At 44.4% G+C, this 19,245-nt stretch overlaps 1 protein-coding gene across 7 annotated transcripts in view; it reads left to right on the top strand.

Moving 5' to 3' along the window:
* Window positions 1–15,282, top strand: part of phactr2 (phosphatase and actin regulator 2) — a 21,475-nt gene extending 6,193 nt beyond the window's left edge. For 2 of the 7 annotated variants that reach the window (XM_019860174.1, XM_019860180.1), the window contains 12 exons: window positions 8,938–9,123; window positions 9,218–9,292; window positions 9,408–9,551; window positions 10,063–10,308; window positions 11,370–11,886; window positions 12,271–12,464; window positions 12,533–12,689; window positions 12,852–12,907; window positions 13,044–13,105; window positions 13,232–13,369; window positions 13,839–13,915; window positions 14,567–15,282. In XM_019860174.1, coding sequence (XP_019715733.1) covers window positions 8,938–9,123; window positions 9,218–9,292; window positions 9,408–9,551; window positions 10,063–10,308; window positions 11,370–11,886; window positions 12,271–12,464; window positions 12,533–12,689; window positions 12,852–12,907; window positions 13,044–13,105; window positions 13,232–13,369; window positions 13,839–13,915; window positions 14,567–14,582 — 1,868 coding nt within the window. In that variant the 3' untranslated portion in view covers window positions 14,583–15,282. Of the gene's footprint in view, window positions 1–1,917; window positions 2,063–4,160; window positions 4,170–8,934; window positions 9,124–9,217; window positions 9,293–9,407; window positions 9,552–10,062; window positions 10,309–11,369; window positions 11,887–12,270; window positions 12,465–12,532; window positions 12,690–12,851; window positions 12,908–13,043; window positions 13,106–13,231; window positions 13,370–13,838; window positions 13,916–14,566 lie in introns of those variants that run through there. The other 5 variants (XM_019860177.1, XM_019860176.1, XM_019860179.1 and 2 more) reach the window with 5 other exon arrangements.
* Window positions 15,283–19,245: the final 3,963 nt, after the last annotated feature.

Consider the following 19,245-nt stretch of genomic DNA (forward strand, 5'->3'; position numbering starts at 1 on the left):
TTGACTAGCCTCAAAGTGAATTATCAGGACCATTCCTTGTGTCACGGCTCGTTCAAATGTGGTATTTGCTTATAATCCTTATACCACGTGAGAAAATACGTCGTCGTAAGCTTCGGTTAAAATGTGTTATTTGCTTATAATCATTATACCACGTGAGAAAATACGTCGTCGTAAGCTTCATTTCTCACGCCCGCCTTCCCTCCACCTCCGGTTGTTGTTCGGTACCTTGAAAGGATTCAAAAGGTTCTTGTATTCTGATCTCAAGTATGATTCGTGGTGTCTGTTTTACGAGGCGTGTGAGAAACGACATTCCAGCTTGACATCACAAACTAAGCGACGGCTCAACCAGTCAAGTCAGGACTTTTTCACCTGTCGGCTTGACGTCTTGTCTCCAAAGCAACACACCTGCTGTTTGCTCTCATTTCTCGCATGTCTCATGGAAATACTCGACTTGGCGCTCATTGGCTCTGACCTCGATGCATTCCAGTCAAACGTCAATCCCAGAATAGCTCCGTTTCATTGTTTCAAATACATTTTAGCGAACGGATCCTTGCAGAAATTATTTAGATAGTATCTTCACAGCAATTACAGGGCAGTACTGATTCAAACCTTTGGACAGTTTCGAGATGTCATCGAACGTGCATGTTTCTGTACCAGGAGAAAGCCTTCGCAGGCACAGGGAGAACATGCAAAGGCCCCGCGCTGAGATACAAACCCAGAACTCAAACCCAATAGCGGCTAGCCGCTACTTATCTGCACCGCCCTGTGTTCATTGTGTTTTTATATTGTGGTGCGTCTTTGTTTTGTGATAAGGTTGAGAGAATGACAGCGAACTTTAGGAGTAAAGAGGAGGACTGCCCAACCTCATCTCAGCATTGGGTTAGAAAAGGATCCAGGCCTGCTTGGAATTTGAGCCCCAATCCCCTGTGCCTAAAGTCAGCAGTGTTACCCACTGAGCCATCCAGCCACCAACATTTTGTCTGTTACATCCAATTTTCCATCAAATTCACGACGCAACCTGTCAAAAATGGTGACCGGCATCGGCTCACAGCCTGCTACCGAGTGTTGGGTTTGGGAATCAACCGAGCATTTTTTCGACAGTATAGAGTAAGAGTACTTTTGCCACCCCATTCTGCTGGGAATAAAAATAATAGATTTTTGTAATTCCAAGGGCTCGTCTGATAATATAGTAATTGCTGTATTAAGTGTGTCAGAAAAATTCCAGGACTGGTGTCAGAAAAGACGTATTTCAGACACAAACTACAAGTTTTCCACTTCAGTGTGCGCCAGAAGATCAACAAGCAAGTCTACAAAGAAATCCTACGAGTCATGGCTGCTTCACCGTGAGAGGCCTGCTCACAATGCCCTGAGCATCTGACACTTCCTGGCCAAGAAGAACATCGCCGTGACGGCGCAAGCCCCTTACTCACCTGACACAGCTCTGTGTGATTATATTTTATTCCCCAACGCCGCCCTGCCCACTTTCCCAATCTCAAGGGGATAATCAAGGGGACCCGTTTTGAAGAAGTGGATGACATTAAGATGGCATTGATGACAGAGTCTCGGAGTATGCCGGAAGAATGCTGGCATGAAGGTGTGGCGGAGAAGGCTGGGAAATGACGTGAGTCTGCGGGGGAAATTACGTTGACGGACACAATTTCAAGTGTGCAGTTTGGATTTGAAATATATCCTCTGTGGCGCCAGTCCTGGAAGTTTCCTGACGGACCTCGCACAGCTCGGGCTGCAAATCGTCCATCAATAGCCAGTCGCAGCGCTTTAAAAACAAACCATATCACACCTGTGTTTGGATAATAAAAGAGCGAAAAGCAGGCCTCAACTACTCAAACGAGACATGCAAGTGGCTGTACTTTCAGTGTTTGCACTCCGCTCAGACGTAACTGTAAATAAAATAATACGAAGGAGCGGGAAGGAATGCTCACTTGTTTATTCGCTTCACTCCAACACAAGTGTCTGCAAGTGCGCGGCACCTCATTTCCTTGCATAGCGAGGGCCTTTATTCAGCGCTTGTTACCAAACGCTGCTCGCTCTGTCGCCGTGTCTCGCTCTCTATCGCCAGCCCTTCGCTTCAGCACTCCGGCTGACCGTCTGGCAGGATGTCAGCTATTGATTTAATAGCAGGCCACGTTTTAGCATTATGGCTCGCGCCAAACAGTATACAACAAACAGGAGATCGGGTTGCAGGCGCGCTGGATGGCGGATGGGAAGAGCGAGAGACATGACAGTAACCGGTCCTGTAATACTGCCAAAAGACTCCGCAGGTCAGGTTTGAAGGTACCCAAAGTCATCGTATTGAAAGCTGCAACTCTAAGTAAACAGTGGATACTCTTCACTTGAAGGTAGCATCTGATTAGATCGTACCGGGCGATTACGTTGAATAAATTAGTCAAGGTGGAAGTGGAGGAGGGTGGGCAGAGGCTTTCAAAAAGTATAGCACTTAAACAATTATTAGCCCCTTGTTCCGCTGAGGCCACCTCTTTAATATTTGATGACTGCCTTTTTTCCCCTCCCCTCAGCCCTTTGCTCCTCCGGTCAATAAGAAGGTCGGGATCCCTCGGGTGAGCGCTGTTACTTAAAAGCACGACGCCGTCCCTAAAAATGTCACCTTGACATGCTTGTTATTGGAAGACGTGTCCTTTTGACTAGTTTGCCTTTGGACACACCACCGCAATTGATTTGAAGAGAAACCTTTCAGAGGTGATTGCAAAAGCAAGCCTCTTTTGAGGGAGGCCATGCTTCATGTACAGTAAGAGAGCAGCAAGCTGCTATCTGGATAGACAATATTTTTTCACTTGTGGAGGCAGCGCTTCATACACTGCCCTTCAGTGTGCTGATCAGTGCATGTGGCGCATGCGTTGGAAACATCGCCCGGCGCAAACGTACTCTCCATCTACATTGTATCAATAACTTCACCGAGCAATTGCCGACGTGCCGCTTTTATGATTGCTATGAGCAAACGGCAATCTGTGCGTCCAACATCAATTTGATGCAGCGGAGGCCCACCACACACGATACGACACATCCAAAACTGATGAACCTGACGTAGTTTTCATGAATGGCCGACCGTCAGACACCACTAGTTTTGCTGCAGTTCAAAATGTCTTGATCGCCTTTAATATTGCCCGCTTCCTGTTTTCGTGGCAATCCTCTTCTTCCTTGACAAATGCACCTTGTTTTTGTGGTTCAGTAAAAAGTAATACAGTACAGTTTCATGGATGTGGACCCTCAAAACTCAATACAGGGTCGTAGTTTTTCTATTACAGCACGTCGGAGAATGTGCGGTGGTCAATCACTTATTGCACAACAGCAGTCCCTGTTCAGGTCTCGTTTGATGGGTTAACAGGCAGAGGTGTGTCCTGTGACCTGTAGACTTCCATACCCGCATAGTACACCTGAACACTTTTGAACATGCCATAACTACCTGTCGTTCTGCATTTGTTGAAATTATAATTGAATTCCATCCGGAGAGGGTATGTTGGCTTGTACTTGAACAGAAAACGCTTCAAACTCTTCACACTTGCGGTGCTTCTTAGCACTAGATGGCACCATTGGCTTTCGTTGGTCGTTGCGGTGTGACTGTGCTCTGCAAAGTCTCAACTCACACCCTGTCGACAGTGATGATAGAACACGCGCACGTGCATGCGCACGCGCGCACACACAGGCGACGCTGTTTATTTGCTTTTTATCAGCTGAAAGCAGGAGCGTGTGATCGGCCACGCTTGCCACCCTGAGGTCACGTAGCTAATATAAAACATTTACTTGTGTTTTGTCTAATTTAAAAAAAAAAAGACGATCAAAGATGAAAATAAGTCTCTTCACGCCGAATCTTCTCTTTGAAAACAAGATTGTCTGAGGCTGCCACATGCCAAAATGGAGCAATTGAACTCATATAACACTGGAAATACTGATATGGTGACATTTTGGCCACATGCTTGTCTCTTCCTCTTTCAGTTTTCCAGGCAAAGCCCAAAAAAACCACACACTTATAACCGTATTTTCTGGGAAAAATGAACAGAAGTTGATAGTCACAGTGGCAACGTAAGATGGCTGTCCTCTGGCTTCAGCCGTGTGGGGACAGTTGTTATGTCATCCTATATGTCGGCGCTGTTGAATTGAGTTTGCATGTCATTGGTTAATTCTGAACACAGCCACATCCCAAGGGTGTGTGCCACCACAGGATCAATGTTTTTTTTTTCGTTTTCACTTCTGTCAAATATATTGAACTCGTTTCGGATGAGTCGAATGGGCCACAAAATCTAAAACTTTTTTCGAGTGCACAAAATAATAAAATATATATATATATATAAGCCTCTAACAGTCTACCCCATGAAATATGCTACATCATGGAAATTTCCCAAGCCGGTTTTTTTTCTCCTTCACTTGTGTCCACTGTCACCTGGTGGTTCCCGAAAGGTGTCAGGCAGCGTTCAACTTTGAGCCCCAGCAGTGCCTCTAATCTGCACGGAGGAATGAGAAGCATCCACCATAGGAGAGGAGGAGGAGGAGGAGGAGAGCAGGACAGGGGCGGGAGGGGAAGTTACGACCCAGCAGCAACTCAATGCCGTCACTCGAAAAAAAAAAAAAAAGTTCCTCCAAAAAAAAAAAAAAAAGTTCCTTTCCAGGCAGGCGACATGAACTTTTACGGCGGTCGTGCACGGAATTTCTGCGGCAATAGGGAGCAGTGATTGCGGGTTAAGGATTGAGGAGGGCACGCTCCCTCCACCGGAGCTCCTTTACTCCCGGTAAGTGACTTCAACCCCCCCGCTCCCAACCATCATTTTCGTTTAGAGGTTATACAACTTTTGGGTCGCAATTTCCGCCCAGGGATAAATTTCAAGTTAGCTTTCGTGCTAGCTTCAACGCGTCAACTTGCGTGCACGCCCGTGTAATTGTTTACAAAATGCTTGACTCGTCCCTTTTGTCACGAACGCGCCGTGTTTCGGAAGGCGTGAGGTGACCTGACTTTTGAGTCGAACTCACACCACACCTTATTTGGCTCCTTATCAAAGAACACAAGACCGATCGGTACAATTATGCACAGTGTGGAAGCAGATCTCAGTACAGTAACATCGACACGGAGGAACCTGTTGGACTTGACGAACTCTTTCCAAAGCAAACATTCGTTCGCTCTTGCAGCTTCTTCGGAGGAAAATGGGAGCCAAGCATGCAGCTGTTTTGGACAGGTCACAATAATCAGTGTTTCTGAACCCCTCAACTGTCAGTTGAGTGTGGATTTAGCTCTTAAAAAAAAAAAAATCACAAAATGTACAATGTCGAAGATGCGAAGGCGAACGAACCAGTGGTTGGACACATACATGCCTCTCGGTTCTGAGGTTTGGAGTTTGAAACCCAATTCCAAATTTCCCATGTGGAATATGCATGCACTCCATCCTTGTGCTTGGAAGGCTTTTCATTAGATTCTCCATCTTATAGACAAGATGTTAACTGTTTCAAATTGGGGGGGATAAAAAGCAAACAAACACATTTGGGAGGTGACAACAAAATTAGAATCTCAGTACGTATGGCCACAAAGTGCAAAATGAGCGGTAAGTGACCGCTCATTTTGTGAAAAGTTAAAATGCCAAATTAACTCAATCTTATTTTTGGCTCCTGGTAGTTTTTTTTTTTTTTTTTTTTTTTTTTAAAGGTGTTTACATCGTTTTCTGACAGCTGACTCCATTCACAGCCGCTCTCAAGAACATTAACAGACTTCCAACGCAACTCACTCGATCAACTGTAGCTTCATTGTGCAGGACTTGAGCTGTGTGCTTGTCGCATATTTCCCCATTCCGAATTCCATTGGTAATTTGTTTCAATCCATCACATAGATTGGTTCTAATGACACCTCCTTAATACGAATGTATACAAAGAAAACAAAGCTCCGCGTTGTTTACATAAGCTTCTTTATAGCCTGCACGCTTATCAAAAAATAAACATCCAGAGTCACTTTTAGAGGAGTATTTGGTGTCTGGGGAGAGCTTACGCATGTAAACGTCTTTTCTTGTTTGGTAATGCACTTGCACTGCATTATGGGTTACATAATTTGCGTTGCGACATTTTTAAAATGCTTCATCTATGCAACTAAGAGAGGAAAGGGAAGTGATTCTGTCTCATTCAGTGACAGTATCACGCCGCGACGTTTTGGCACGTACACGCGAATGTTGACATAATCCACACCTCAAAGTCTTCGGAGGATTCAAGTTGAAGGCGATTTTTTTTTTTTTTATTAAGGAGGGTTCGAAAGCGCTCGAGTCCCTCCTGTGACCCACTTTTTCTTTTCATGATCGCGTTTTCCTCGCTTTCCCAGCCTCTCGCCGCCTTCCTGTTGGTGATGCCCCCCCCCGAACCCCCTGAACGATGTCACACCGTGGAGGAAGGAAGCCTCTCCCTTTCCCCTCCTCCACCCCACTCACACTCGTCATCGTCCTCCTCATCAGCATTCAGCACATGTTCCTGTTGTGCGGCCCGAATCTTTTTTCAATTGCTTCGTTGCATTTTGAGGGCTTCCCCGAGCTCAGAAACTCACCCCCTCTCCCCCCAAAAAATGTGTTTAGAGTCTGAAGTTGTTTTGAAAAATTCAGCCCCCAACGCCAGTTTCACTTAGCAACAAGAATTTTGGTGGACATGTCTATCATGACTACCAAAAAAGTCTCAAGAAGCCATGTGTGGAAAAAAGCCCCACAAGAATTCAACCACTTTGGCCTCAAGTGGCCAGTTTGACTTTTTTTCTTCATAAGACTTGTAAGTTTTCGGCTATGTTGACAGGCTTGAGCACCCCCCCCCCCACACACACACACACACACACACACTCTCCATGGCTCCCAAAAGGCTAATTCGTTCATGAGAAGAAGAAGAATGAACAGAGTCTCCAGAAGAACCCTAAAAATTGCAATGAAGGTGCAGATGAAGTAATTCTGTTCACTTAGTTTATTTTATTTTTTTTTGTGTGTGTGTGTGTGTGTGTGTGTGTGTGTGTGTGTGTGTGATAACAATCCACTTGCTGAGTGGCCGATTGTAGCAGTGACCCACCACATCGAACAATTACATGTGTGAGATTGTTTTTCTGTCCCCTTGTAATTTCGCATTACTGCCAACTAGAGGACTGGAGTGACTTTTTAAAATTAATTAGTTCATTTTTATTTTTTATTTTTTGCCATAACAATCCACCTGCTGAGCGGCTGATTGTAGCAGTGACCTACCACATCGAACAATTACTCGCATGAGAGTGTTTTTCCTCTCGCCTTGTAATTTCACATTACTGCCAACTAGAGGACTGGAGTGCAATATTGTCGCCCCGGTTTTCACATAACTGAGCCCTCATTCACAGGTTCCCTTTATTTTACCCGTCTGACAGCACTTTTATTTTTGGAATCAACACAGACGAGCAGAATTCGGTTTGCTGTGTCATCCGCCAACACGATGACCTTGCGCTAATGCATCTGTTGTGCTTCTAATTTGCGCCTGCGAACGCTCACCCCACACATACACACGCGTGCACGTTCAGTAACCACTTCCCGACTCACCCATGCGGCGTGACGTAGCAAGTCCTTTGCTTCAAAGTGGAACGTTTCCATTGTGAAATGGCTCTGTCGTGGCCAGTCAGTCGGCTTTGTTTCTTTCTCTGCTTTTCTGTGGTGGCCAAATCGATTACAAATCATGAAATTCACGATGAATAAAATGCAAAATGAGAATGACTTAACTCATCAAAAGAATCCGTTTCAATGACCGATTTTAACTGTATTTTTACACTTACATCGACGAATGACCCGGCCCATCTGTGCTTTTTACAAATCAGATCCAAACGTTTACCCACCCCTGTTCTACATCAGTACAGGTCAAGGATTTGCGTTCCAGTGTGTATGAAAACGCCGTACTCTTGTCTTTTTCGCCCCACGTCATTCGACAGCCAGGCGCCCGAACCACTTTGGGGGAAGTGAAAGCGGTGTATTTTCTCAGCCTGATGATACACAAGCGTCGTAGCGTTGGTGAAATAGACACAGGTATCAGGAGACGCTTCTGTTCCACTGAGAGGAAGTGAAAATGGAGGAATTGGTCCTTTTTGCAAGATAGAATAACTTTCAAGATGTCGAGAGGGGGGGGCTTCGCGTTTCTGTTGTCATTCATCTCAATTGTGTTTTCAGCTAGCCCTCCCTTTGTGGAACTTGGGTGCGAGACTGGGAAGCGTAAAACGGGCCAAATTGTTAAGATGGACAATCAGGATTCAAAAAAGCGGTTCATTTTTTTTTTTTTGCATCAAGGCAGAATTTCACAAAAAAAGTAATTTTACCAGAAAAAAAAAAATCTGAAAATGCTACACTATACTGTATGTTTGTGAAATTGGAAACATATGTAAATAGTGTCGTAATTACTGTATTGTTTAATGTTGCAAGGACACTTTTGACTGCATTACAAGTAAAAAAAAATAAAAAAATAAAAAATTTTAAGGTACAAGTAAAAAGGAATATCAAAGTGTGGGTCGTCGCATTTCTCTTGCAGCAGAACGAGAATGAAATGATATTTCAGCGGCAAAAATAGTTGTAATGTTACAATAATGAAGTCATGTGTTTGAGAAGACGTTCTATTGGGGGTTGCCGAATGAGAATAAAGCTGCATTTGTTTGAGAAATGTATGCCTCGTATTTTGTGGGAAAAGCGATGAGGGGGAAAAACAGTTGTAACGTTCATAACAAAAAAGCCATATTTCTTTGAGACATGTTTGACTTTTTTCGGCACTTTTTACAACTCTGAGCTGGAGCTGTCGGTTATCGAGTGACGGGAGAACATCTGAAAAATATATTTCAGAAGATCGTAACCGAATCGGTCTTGTTGTCATGTTTTGGTTTTCTTTTCACTGCGGCCTAAGCACTCCCGCGTGGGGCTCAGAATGGCTGATCAGTTTTGCCCCTGATGTTCCTTGCAGGCGATGGTTTGGAGAAATCGTCATCACTGGCCAGCTGCGACGTGGTAGTGGACAGCGGTTCCGACGTCCACAATGCGCCCGGCTTGCGGCACCAGCGAGGCAAGCTGTCCACTTTAGGGAGACTCTTCAAACCCTGGAAGTGGAGGAAGAAGAAGAGCAGCGACAGGTTCCAGGATCTCTCCAAAGGTGAGGATTATCTATCGATTTGTTTATTTTTTGTGCTGGTTTGCATCTTCTTCAAGCAGACCGACAGCCTTTGACCTTCGTGTCGTTTGTGCAGTTTTGGAGAGAAAAATTTCAACAAGACAAACGAGAGAGGAGCTCATCAAGAAAGGAGTGCTTGTCCCAGAGCAAGGTTTGTCAGCTATGCTACCGGCGCCACCTACAGGATTTTTATTTTATTTTTTTTAAGGATTGCTCAACATGAATCTGCAAAATGAAACAGGGCTAATATTTCTTCATGTCTTCAGCAGACGAGCCCGTCATCCGGGAAATCCAGAATGGTCACGCCACATCCAGCGTGTCACTGGAGCAGGTCAAGGTTGAGATTGAAACTAAACTGACCCAAGCTGCGGACCCGACTCCTGGTCCTGTGAACACCCAGAACAAAACAGGTGACTTACGTCAAGACGCCAAAAGGAGTTATTCATTTTTTTTGGTTGCTGATCACGATGCGTCCATGCCCTGAAGAAGCAAAGCACTTCAAAACCATGACACTTTCTCCATCGTGATTTACAGTTGGAATGAGGTTTTCTTGGTGTTGTGGTATAGTTTTGCCATAAACTGATTTACATCAAGGTTTTCAGAGACACCTTTGTTTCTAGCGCCTTGCAAATTAACCATTCGTAACTGAAAGTATTCTGAGTGTTCTCCTGTGGAAGACATAGTTCGGACCGGGCAATTCCCCGTTCTGTGCTTTTCACGTTTTTCCTCCTTGTCGCTTCTGTCGGTGCATCACATGTGGAGTTAACGTCATAACACGCTCCAAGAGTTGACAAGAAGACATGACGTTCTCATTCAACTCACCCTTCACTTTCTCCTTTCCTCTGCCTTCATGTAACTCTGTGATTCTCCAATCCCTCTAACTTCGAACCTCCCCGTGTCATCTCTCTCTGACCCGCTCAGAGACGAGTGACATTAAACCCGTCGCCCGGGTGGCTCAGGCACGCCCGCGGGACGCCCAAGCTAGAAAGCAGCACGGCGTCGCTGCTCCCGCCTCCTCCAAGCCTGCAGGCGGCGCTACTGGCGCGGCCAGGCACAGCAGGGACGCCTCGACCAGTGCTAAAAAAACCGCCAAACCATCAGGGAAGTCGGGTTCTGCGACGCAAGTTAAACCTAACTCGCGGAGCTCTAATAGTAGTCGCGTGATCGGTAAGTTTAGCTGATTTGATATTTTTGCATGCCTGCATGGAAGTGTACGCACTCCTGCATGGTTTCTTCGGACTTTTTTCAATAGGTTTTCCTCATTTTTTTTTTTTCATTTCTAGTTTCGTTTGCCTTGAGCTTTTATTTTTACGGTACAGTTTGTAGTGACAGTGCGAGTCATTTTGAGTGTTTTTATGTTCCACGTCAATCTTATGGCGTTGTACTCTGTAGGAGGTTAGATCGAAAACTGGACAGCGAATTGCACATTTTTGCCCTTTATCAAATCTTTTTGAATTTTTTGTTTTGTTTTTCTATTTATATTTTTTGGGGTGGGTGATTCTGGGCTCTCGGATAAATTATGACGTAACACTTAAAATGCCAAACACATGCAGTCTGAGGTTTGCCGTTTGAATCTGTGATGGCTTCTCACATTCCTCCCGTGCTCGCGTGAGTTTTCTCTGCATACTTTGGCTTCCTTCAACATTCTCCTTTCCCAAAAATGCACGTTTGCCCAATTGAAGTTTCTGAACTGCTCAACAGTGTGAGCGGTCATTGATATGTGACCAGTGATTGGCTGCCGGCAAGTCCAAGGGTGTACCCCGCCCTCTTGCCAAAGTAGTTGTCTCTGCGCCAATGGACGTTCAATTGCTCGCAGAGAACATGAGAATAGTCTGCTTTTTTTTTTACCTCAGGAAATGTTGCGACTCTATTGAAGGAAATATGTGAGCTAGTGTATTACTCATTCTAATTCCTCAAGGGGAAATTCAACAAAGCCAGGAGATTTTGTGGTACACAATTTTTAATTTATGATTGTTGGATTTAAGATAGTATAACGTGTTGCGCAATCAGGACAAAGATATCTGTTCTGATACTGTAATCACGTTTCCTCTCCAAATTCTGCAGCACTGACTGCATCATGCACGAGAATTAGCATGCCTTCAATGGGTATTGAAACTTCTGCTGCATCCTATTTTGTAAAAATTCGTCCTAATCGTACACTCTGACTGCCCTTGGCCATTTGTGTGACATGTGTTGGATATGTTTCATGATTTTGTTTTTCTTTTCAGCCAAGTCCTCTTATCCAAAGAAGACGCAAGCTGGTTCAGCCAAAACCACCGCGACCACCTCATACTCCACCGTCCCCCCTCGCTCTCGCCCGCCGAAGGACGCAGAGGCGCAAAGCAGAGGCGCCAACGCTCGGACAAGCCGGAAACCCGAAGCCGATTCTCAGAAGGCTTCCGCAGACGTTCCCGGCCAGCCGGAGGACTTCAACTCTTCGGACGCCCATGGGAGCTCTCCTCAAGTTTCCCTCCCCGAAGTTCAGGAGCCTCCCGTTGCTTCTCAAGCCGCCCCGGAGGACAAAGTTCCCTTGGACGAGTCTTCCGTGAGCTCAGAGACCCTGCGGGATGTATCCCCCGAGCCCGCCGTCCACTCCCCCCGCATCAACACTTCCACGGAGGACACTTCCTTCGCAAAAGGGGACGCTGAGGGCGACTCCCAGCGGGAGAAAGAAGCGAGGACGAAAGGGGAAGGAGGAGCGGCGCCAGAGGAAAACGTAGCGCCTGCCGAGGAGACGCACAGCAGGTTATTCTTTTTCTTTTTCCATTCCACCTTTTTTCATTTTTTTATTGTTACTCTTCTAAATTGAACACCCAAATACATTTAAAAAAATCATTATATGACATTTTTTATATTTAAAAAGTATTTCTTAAAAAATGAAATGCTTTTTTTTTTTTTTTTTTTTTTTTTTTAAAAATACAGACATGCAGTGAACAAAAAAAAATAAATGCAGTACTTTTGAGGTCGTCGTGCCACCTTCCAACTGTGGCATATTAAGATGCTGATTATCGCACGGGGGTGATCTTTCGATTGTCCAAAATGAGGGCCACTCTAATATGTGCATTTCTACCGAATTAAGCCAACTCGAGGGAGCTAATATTTCCAATTTTATGTCGCCTATTTCGCCAGTGACTCAAGCCCGGCCGACGCGGACGCCGTCAAATCGCAGGGCGGCAGCGTCAACATCCATCAGATTGTGGTGACCGTAATCCCCGACCGGCCGACGGAGACCCAAGCCAGCGACTCTGACTCGGATGGACCCATCCTGTACCGCGATGATGAGGAGGAAGATGAAGAAGAGGAGGACGACGAGTACCTTAACAGTACGGCACTTCTTCAGCCATCAATGAATGTCTAAGGATGCGGTTGGACTGAGCACCTTTCCCGACAGGTTCCTTGGCCAGCAAGATTCGGCGACGGGACACCCTCAACATCAAACTGGGCAACCGACCCAGCAAGACGGAGCTGGAGGAGAAAAACATACTGCCGCGCAGCTCCGAGACGGAGAGACACGAGCTACGCCAGCAAATCGGATCCAAACTTGTCAGGTGGGGGGGGGGGGGCACGCCTGCGTCCGTCGCGCGCTCGACTTGCCGTGAGAGCGCCTCGAGTGATTGATCTCAGGATGAAGTCGTCCTATTATCCGCCGATGTATTGATACGTGCGTGCAGTAAATCTGTTTGGGTGAAAAACAAGATTTCTCATTTCAGGCGTTTGAGCCAAAGACCAACCACAGAGGAGCTGGAGCAGCGGAACATCCTCAGACGTAGGTCGTCATCATAAACATGGCTCAATTGTGTATTGATAGCAATTACGGCTGCAAATCATATTTCGCCGCAATAGTTTCAAAGTCACAAAGCTAAGTAGGTGTGAAATGACCGCACTGTTTTATCTGCCTACAGAGAAGAACGAAGTGGAGGAGCACGAAGCCAAGCAGGAGATCAAGCGAAAACTCTCCAGAAAGGTAAGAGAATAAAGCAGGGGGGAGCAAACTTTTGAGATCAAGGGCCACTTTGGATTTTTCAAATGGGCGGATATTCATAAATAGCCCATCTTAAAACATGAGGACTAAAACGGTCCTTTTGTGCAGCTTAGCGTGCGGCCAACGGTCGCGGAGCTGATTGCTCGGAGAATCCTGCGTTTCAACGAGTACGTGGAGGTCACGGACGCCAAGGACTACGACCGGCGGGCGGATAAGCCGTGGACGCGACTCACTCCCGCTGACAAGGTGTGGCAAACGGCGTGATTTTTTTATTCTCGCTCTCTCTCCACACAATCTTGTTTATGCCTTGTATGGACTCCTCACACTGATTACAGCTCACCAAAAGCAAATCCTACCTTTGTATTTGGAGTGCTGTGGTCATGCCTCAAGCCTGCCCTCTGCTGGTCAAATCAAGCGCTACATTAGCCAGCCCTCCAGTTTCAGATAGTTTGTCCTCAAGTGTGTCACGGGTGGCTTTGGCTGACCAGTATGGACACTGGAAAACATGCAAAAAAAAAATACAGAGCAGGGCTTTACAAACCTTAGTACTGCGAGGCACATGTGCTAACCGCTACATTACTGTCGCGGGTTCACTTGAGGACCTTGAATGTGCGTTCGCCCGGCTCACGGACGAGGCCGGTCAACCGGCGAAGTGGTCGTTTCGCGCTTTGCAGAGCTTTTTCATTTTAGCGTGTGTTGTGTGTCCACTGTGTAGGCGGCCATCCGCAAGGAGCTGAATGAGTTCAAGAGCACGGAGATGGAGGTGCACGAGGGCAGCAAACATTTAACCAGGTACACCCGGGAGTTCTGTCGGCGGAATCTGCAATGCTGTCGTGCTGCGGCAAAAATATGTTATATTGGTGTTGAGTTAAATCCGTGATCACGACCGGTTGCATTACGTTGCAATAAATTAAAAAATGCTTTTATTCTAATTGAATACACTGATTTTGTAATTTAATTAAATTCCAGTAGCCGACCTAATTTTTTTTTCATTTTATTTGATTGCTAATTTCAAATGTCATTACATTCCAGTCATTATTTTTCCTTTTAATTGAATTCCTATATTTAAATTTGAATTTTTTTTTACATGTATACTTTTTCTTTTTGTAACTGTACTGATTTCTCATCCGTTTCTATTTCAATATTTTCCCATATTGACATGTATTATATTAAATTAATTACATTCCAAAACTTCAACTATATTTATTCATTTTTCTCATACACTTAAAATGACATTATTATTTCTTTAAAATGTGATTATTTTAATAATACCTTCACACGGCTGCTTGAATGCATTCGTAGGGAATAGCACTTTGAGAAAATATTTTGTCTCATCAACGTGATCGCAGCTTGCCTCTCTCCCGTGGACTTCCAGTATATTTCAAAAGAAATCCCTCGGGAATCCGTGGGACACGTTTTCAAATGTTTTATTTGCATTTTCAGATTCCATCGGCCTTAACGCGAACACGGCGTCGAAAGAGGACAAGTCCACCCCGCCATCAAACCTGCTGCTGTTAAGTCCGTCTTAGCGCCCCACCCGGTCTACTTACTTGCGCATTGACAACATACGCAGGTTTGTCTTAAGGGCCTGCGCTGTCCGTATGGCCCTCTGGTGGAACTTGATTGCACATATTGTACCTATAACTCGGAAAAGTGGTGGCTCGCTAAGAGTGATTTATTTATTATACAGTGCGAAGAGGACTTGCTGGAAAATGTTTTTGTTTTTTTTTTTTGTTCTTGTTTTTCTCGTCCCTCTGAGATGTGTCAAATAGAGCGTTATTACAAGTATGAAATGTGGCTCAAGAGAACTATAGCTTCCGTGCAAAAGTTGTGCTTTGTTCTGACCTGGCCCGACCCGGGCCGCCAACCAATGGACCGTCAGCAGCTGTTGATATGTTCAATGTTCAAATGATCAGGCCACTAGAGGGCATTATGTCATAAGCACATTTTACTTGCTGTGGGATGCCGTGGAGCCTGGAACCAAGGCCAGGAGACCTCTGTTTAAAAAAAAAAAAAAAAGAAAACATCCCTCAAGTGCTCAAAACGTACTTTAAAATGTGCACTTTTTAGGCTTTTAAATCGGTTTCAATCATTTTCGCTTTATTCAGAGTGTCTTGGTGCCACAAAGCTATTCACATTAAAAAAAAACAAACAGGCACCACAGCGATCTATTCCCCACACAATCTTGTTTATGCCTTGTATGGACTCCTCACACTGATTACAGCTCACCAAAAGCAAATCCTACCTTTGTATTTGGAGTGCTGTGGTCATGCCTCAAGCCAAATAGCATTCTTTTCCCATTTCACTTTCTGCAAAAAAAATAAAAAAATAATAATGTTTGTACCCCTTTTGACATTGCAGTCGGTGTTTTGCTGCACGTTTTATCGCAGTTGTTAAAAATGTTTAAGTCACCTTGCACTCGGCGCACATTTCCTTTCACCAAGCGACGGCAGGCTCAGTTGAAATAAGAAGTCTCTGCTCTGCTGTTGACATCCCTCAACTGATTTTTTTTTTTTTTTTTTTTTGGAAATGGTGACCATTTTGTTTTTCTATGACTTGTTTTGGTTTTGCTAACATGCCAAGAATCTAAATGATCTCGATGCTAACCTGCTGACATCCCTGATTTTTATTTATTTTTTGGTTCTGTTACAATTGTCAAGTTACAATATGCCATTTTAGGAGAGATGGCGATGCGGAGGTGGACTCAACCGCTAAAATTAGGATTTCACTAGCCGAGCTAAAATTTAGCGCACTTTTTGCTTTTACATTTTCTTGTGAAACTGGACAGAATCAGTTCACTCACGAGCTTGTCTCGCCATTCCAACTCTACGCTAAGCTAAGCACAGCGAAAACCAAAGTGAAGCCTATCACTTCAAATTGTGAATGACCGCAAGTGAATCTATATCGTTCGGTGGCCTTGGTTTGAAGAAATCAGACTTTTGTAAAGACGACCACAATCCGCTCCATTTTTGTCCTTTTGTATTTAAACTCCCAAATTTGTTGGACATTAGCGTCAATGGGATTCATTTCTCACTGTGTGAACGTATCTGCGAGGAGTAAACCTCACCTATTATATGTGCAAACAAACTCTTGGAATATCTCAAAAGAAGGCAAATAGGAAGTTTTTGTCATGTTCCTGCAAGCGTAGTCATGAGATTGAACGGAATTGTTGGTCTCGCCCAGAGTGTGTGTGTGTGTGTGTGTGTGTGTGTGTGAGATGGCGATGTGGAGGTGCACACAACCGCTAAAATTAGTATCTCACTAGCCGAGCTAAAATTCAGTGCACTTTTTGCTTTTACATTTTCTTGTGAAACTGGACAGAATCAGTGTGTGTGTGTGTGTGTGTGTGTGTTGCTGCTGCTTCATTGTGTGTACACGTAACATGCCATGTACAGTCTAACAACAGTATTCCTTCTTTTCCATGTGTCTGATATTCTGTATATTGATTATTTTGTACAAAAATGTACATGGAGCATGTGCATACACAGAGTCCATTTTATGCCGCAATACAGAAAACAATGGGATTCATTTCTCACTGTGTGAACGTATCTGCTAGGAGTAAACCTCACCTCTTATATGTGCAAACAAACTCTTGGAATATCTCGAAATAAGGCAAATAGGAAGTTTCTGTCATGTTCCTGCAAGCGTAGTCATGAGATTGAATTGTTGGTCTCGCCCGGAGTGTGTGTGTGTGTGTGTGTGTGTGTGTGTGTGTGTGTGTGTGTGTGTGTGTGCGTGTGTGTGTGTGTGTGTGTGTGTGTTGCTGCCGCTTCATTGTGTGTACACGTAACATGCCATGTACAGTCTAACAACAGTATTCCTTCTTTTCCATGTGTCTATTCTGTATATTGATTATTTTGTACAAAAATGTACATGGAGCATGTGCATACACAGAGTCCATTTTATGCCGCAATACAGAAAATGGCGTAAATGTTTGAAACCATTGACGTGTTTGTCTTTATTCAATTTGTGATGCAGCTTGTTTGATGAGTGCTCGGTTGCATCCGAGTTCCTCCCTTTGGTGAAAGTTAAAGGACAAACCCAATGAGCTTGAGCTCATTGCCCCGAACTGCCCCCGTCAATGAAACGGACCGACGGCTCGTTAAATCTCTTCCGCTTGAAGCCAAAGTGAGCTTGTCAGCCAGCTCGCTGACTTTCGCGTTCATCAAAGTGTCGTCGGTGCGTTAGCGTGTCATTTGAAAGGTGAAGCAGCTAGCAGGAAATGAGCCTGGCTTCATTTTACAGTGGACACTCCAAAAGCGGAGGAAAAATGACATCCAAGTTGCTGTTATTTTCAAACTAATTTTCCCGCAGGAAGTACCGGCAACGTGAAATGATTTTGTGTTTGCCAGGATCAAACCGTGGCCGCGGTAAAATGGTTTCAACTGCACTCTTAACATTATGAATCACATTCAGCGACGTGCACCACCGTACCATCAAATTTATTTAAAAAAAAAATTATTAATATGAATTATATTAAAATGCATTTTGAATGTTTATCCATTTTTGCGGTTGAAATTTTTTTACAAATTTATTAATTCCAACCCGCATGAATCTGACTCAAAGTGGACACTTGGACGTTGTTTTCAGTCGGGTAATTTTTCAAAAGGGTCATGTTGGTCAGAGTCCCACTTTAAAGCAAAGTTTTGGTAGATAAGACTCGATTTTGGTTTCAGCAAAAGTAGTTTTATTTATTTCCCCACATGACCATTAAAGCATTGAATTTCCGACTTCTTTTTGGAAGTCATGCCGGAGGCAATTTGTGCCTTAATGGGGTTGTTATGGAACAGGAGGACAAATCCACATCAAGGTCAGAAACTCATTTTGTGGCAAACGCATGGCTCACTTTTTCAATTTTATTTATTTATTTTAAACCATTGCAGGTCTTCCGCCTGTGCTCAAGCTGAGGATGATAAATATCGCATCGTAAACACGCACTCATTGAATTTACAGTGTCGAGCTTTTGAGAAGCAGTTCACCTCCTCGGGGGAGTCGGCCGGGGCCCGTAAAAAAACACCCAACGGCAAGTTTGGTTACGGGATGACAAGGTAGTTTCCGCACCGGAGGCGTCGGCCACGATCGGGTCGTTATCCCAAATGCGAAGGCGTGCAAATGAATCCGTAAGGCGCCTTGAAGCTGATTAGGAGACGCGACGTGTGGCATGTTTGATATTCCAAAGGTGATGAAACGTGCTTTGCAAGTTTTCTCTGGTGCTGTCGTTTGTCGATTTTTGTCCAATCCATGTCACTGGTTCACTTTTGAAACGTATTCAATGTGAAGTAATGCGGTGAAATAATGCAAATTAACTATTTGAATATGAAATTTTTAGATCAATATATAACGATAGGGGTGGCACGGTGGTCACAACGTGGAGTTCGTGGGTTTGATTCCGGGGTGTGGCCTTACTGTTGTGGAGTTTGCATGTTCTCCCCGTGCCTGGGTGGGTTTTCTCCAGGTACTCCGGATGCCTCCCACATCCCAAAAACATGCCTACACCCGTGCAGGACGCTGCTCAAACATTTTTAAATTGATATTTTCTTGTACAGGTATCTGTTACCATTATTATATATATATATATATATATATAAATAAAATAATAATTTGCCTCCTTTCCAATCAAATAAGCTCCAGCAAAGCTACTCATTGAACAATTTACGATCTGGAAATGCACTGAGAGCTGTTCAGTGTAGTTCTTATTTCACTTTACAGCGGCACCTGCAGATTCACCTAGTCACTGATTTATTTATTTTTTTGTCAGTATTTTGGGGGGCTAACCCGCTTTTCTCATCGAAAATGTATATTTGTGGTTTATCACTGCATATTCAAAAAGTCCCCCAACCAGATGCATTCGCGAGCGATGGCTAAAGAGGGGAAAACACAACAAGCAACAGTGGAGGACAAACAGATTGCGAGGCGGTGGGTGGCAAAGATGATGATTGCAATGACTCAGCACATGTTCATTTTTTTTTTCCCCGAATTGTGATTAGGTAATCCTTGGCAAGTGCTTATATCTCAGTTGGGCCCAATTGGGCACACGCTATTGAAAACTCAATTCTGAGGCAAACGCCTCATATACAGTATAAGTGTGTGTGTGTGTGTGTGTGTGTGTGTGTGTGTGTGTG

Source organism: Hippocampus comes, unplaced genomic scaffold (genome assembly GCF_001891065.2).
Source record: "Hippocampus comes isolate QL1 unplaced genomic scaffold, H_comes_QL1_v1.1 scaffold39, whole genome shotgun sequence".
Lineage (NCBI taxonomy): Eukaryota > Metazoa > Chordata > Actinopteri > Syngnathiformes > Syngnathidae > Hippocampus > Hippocampus comes.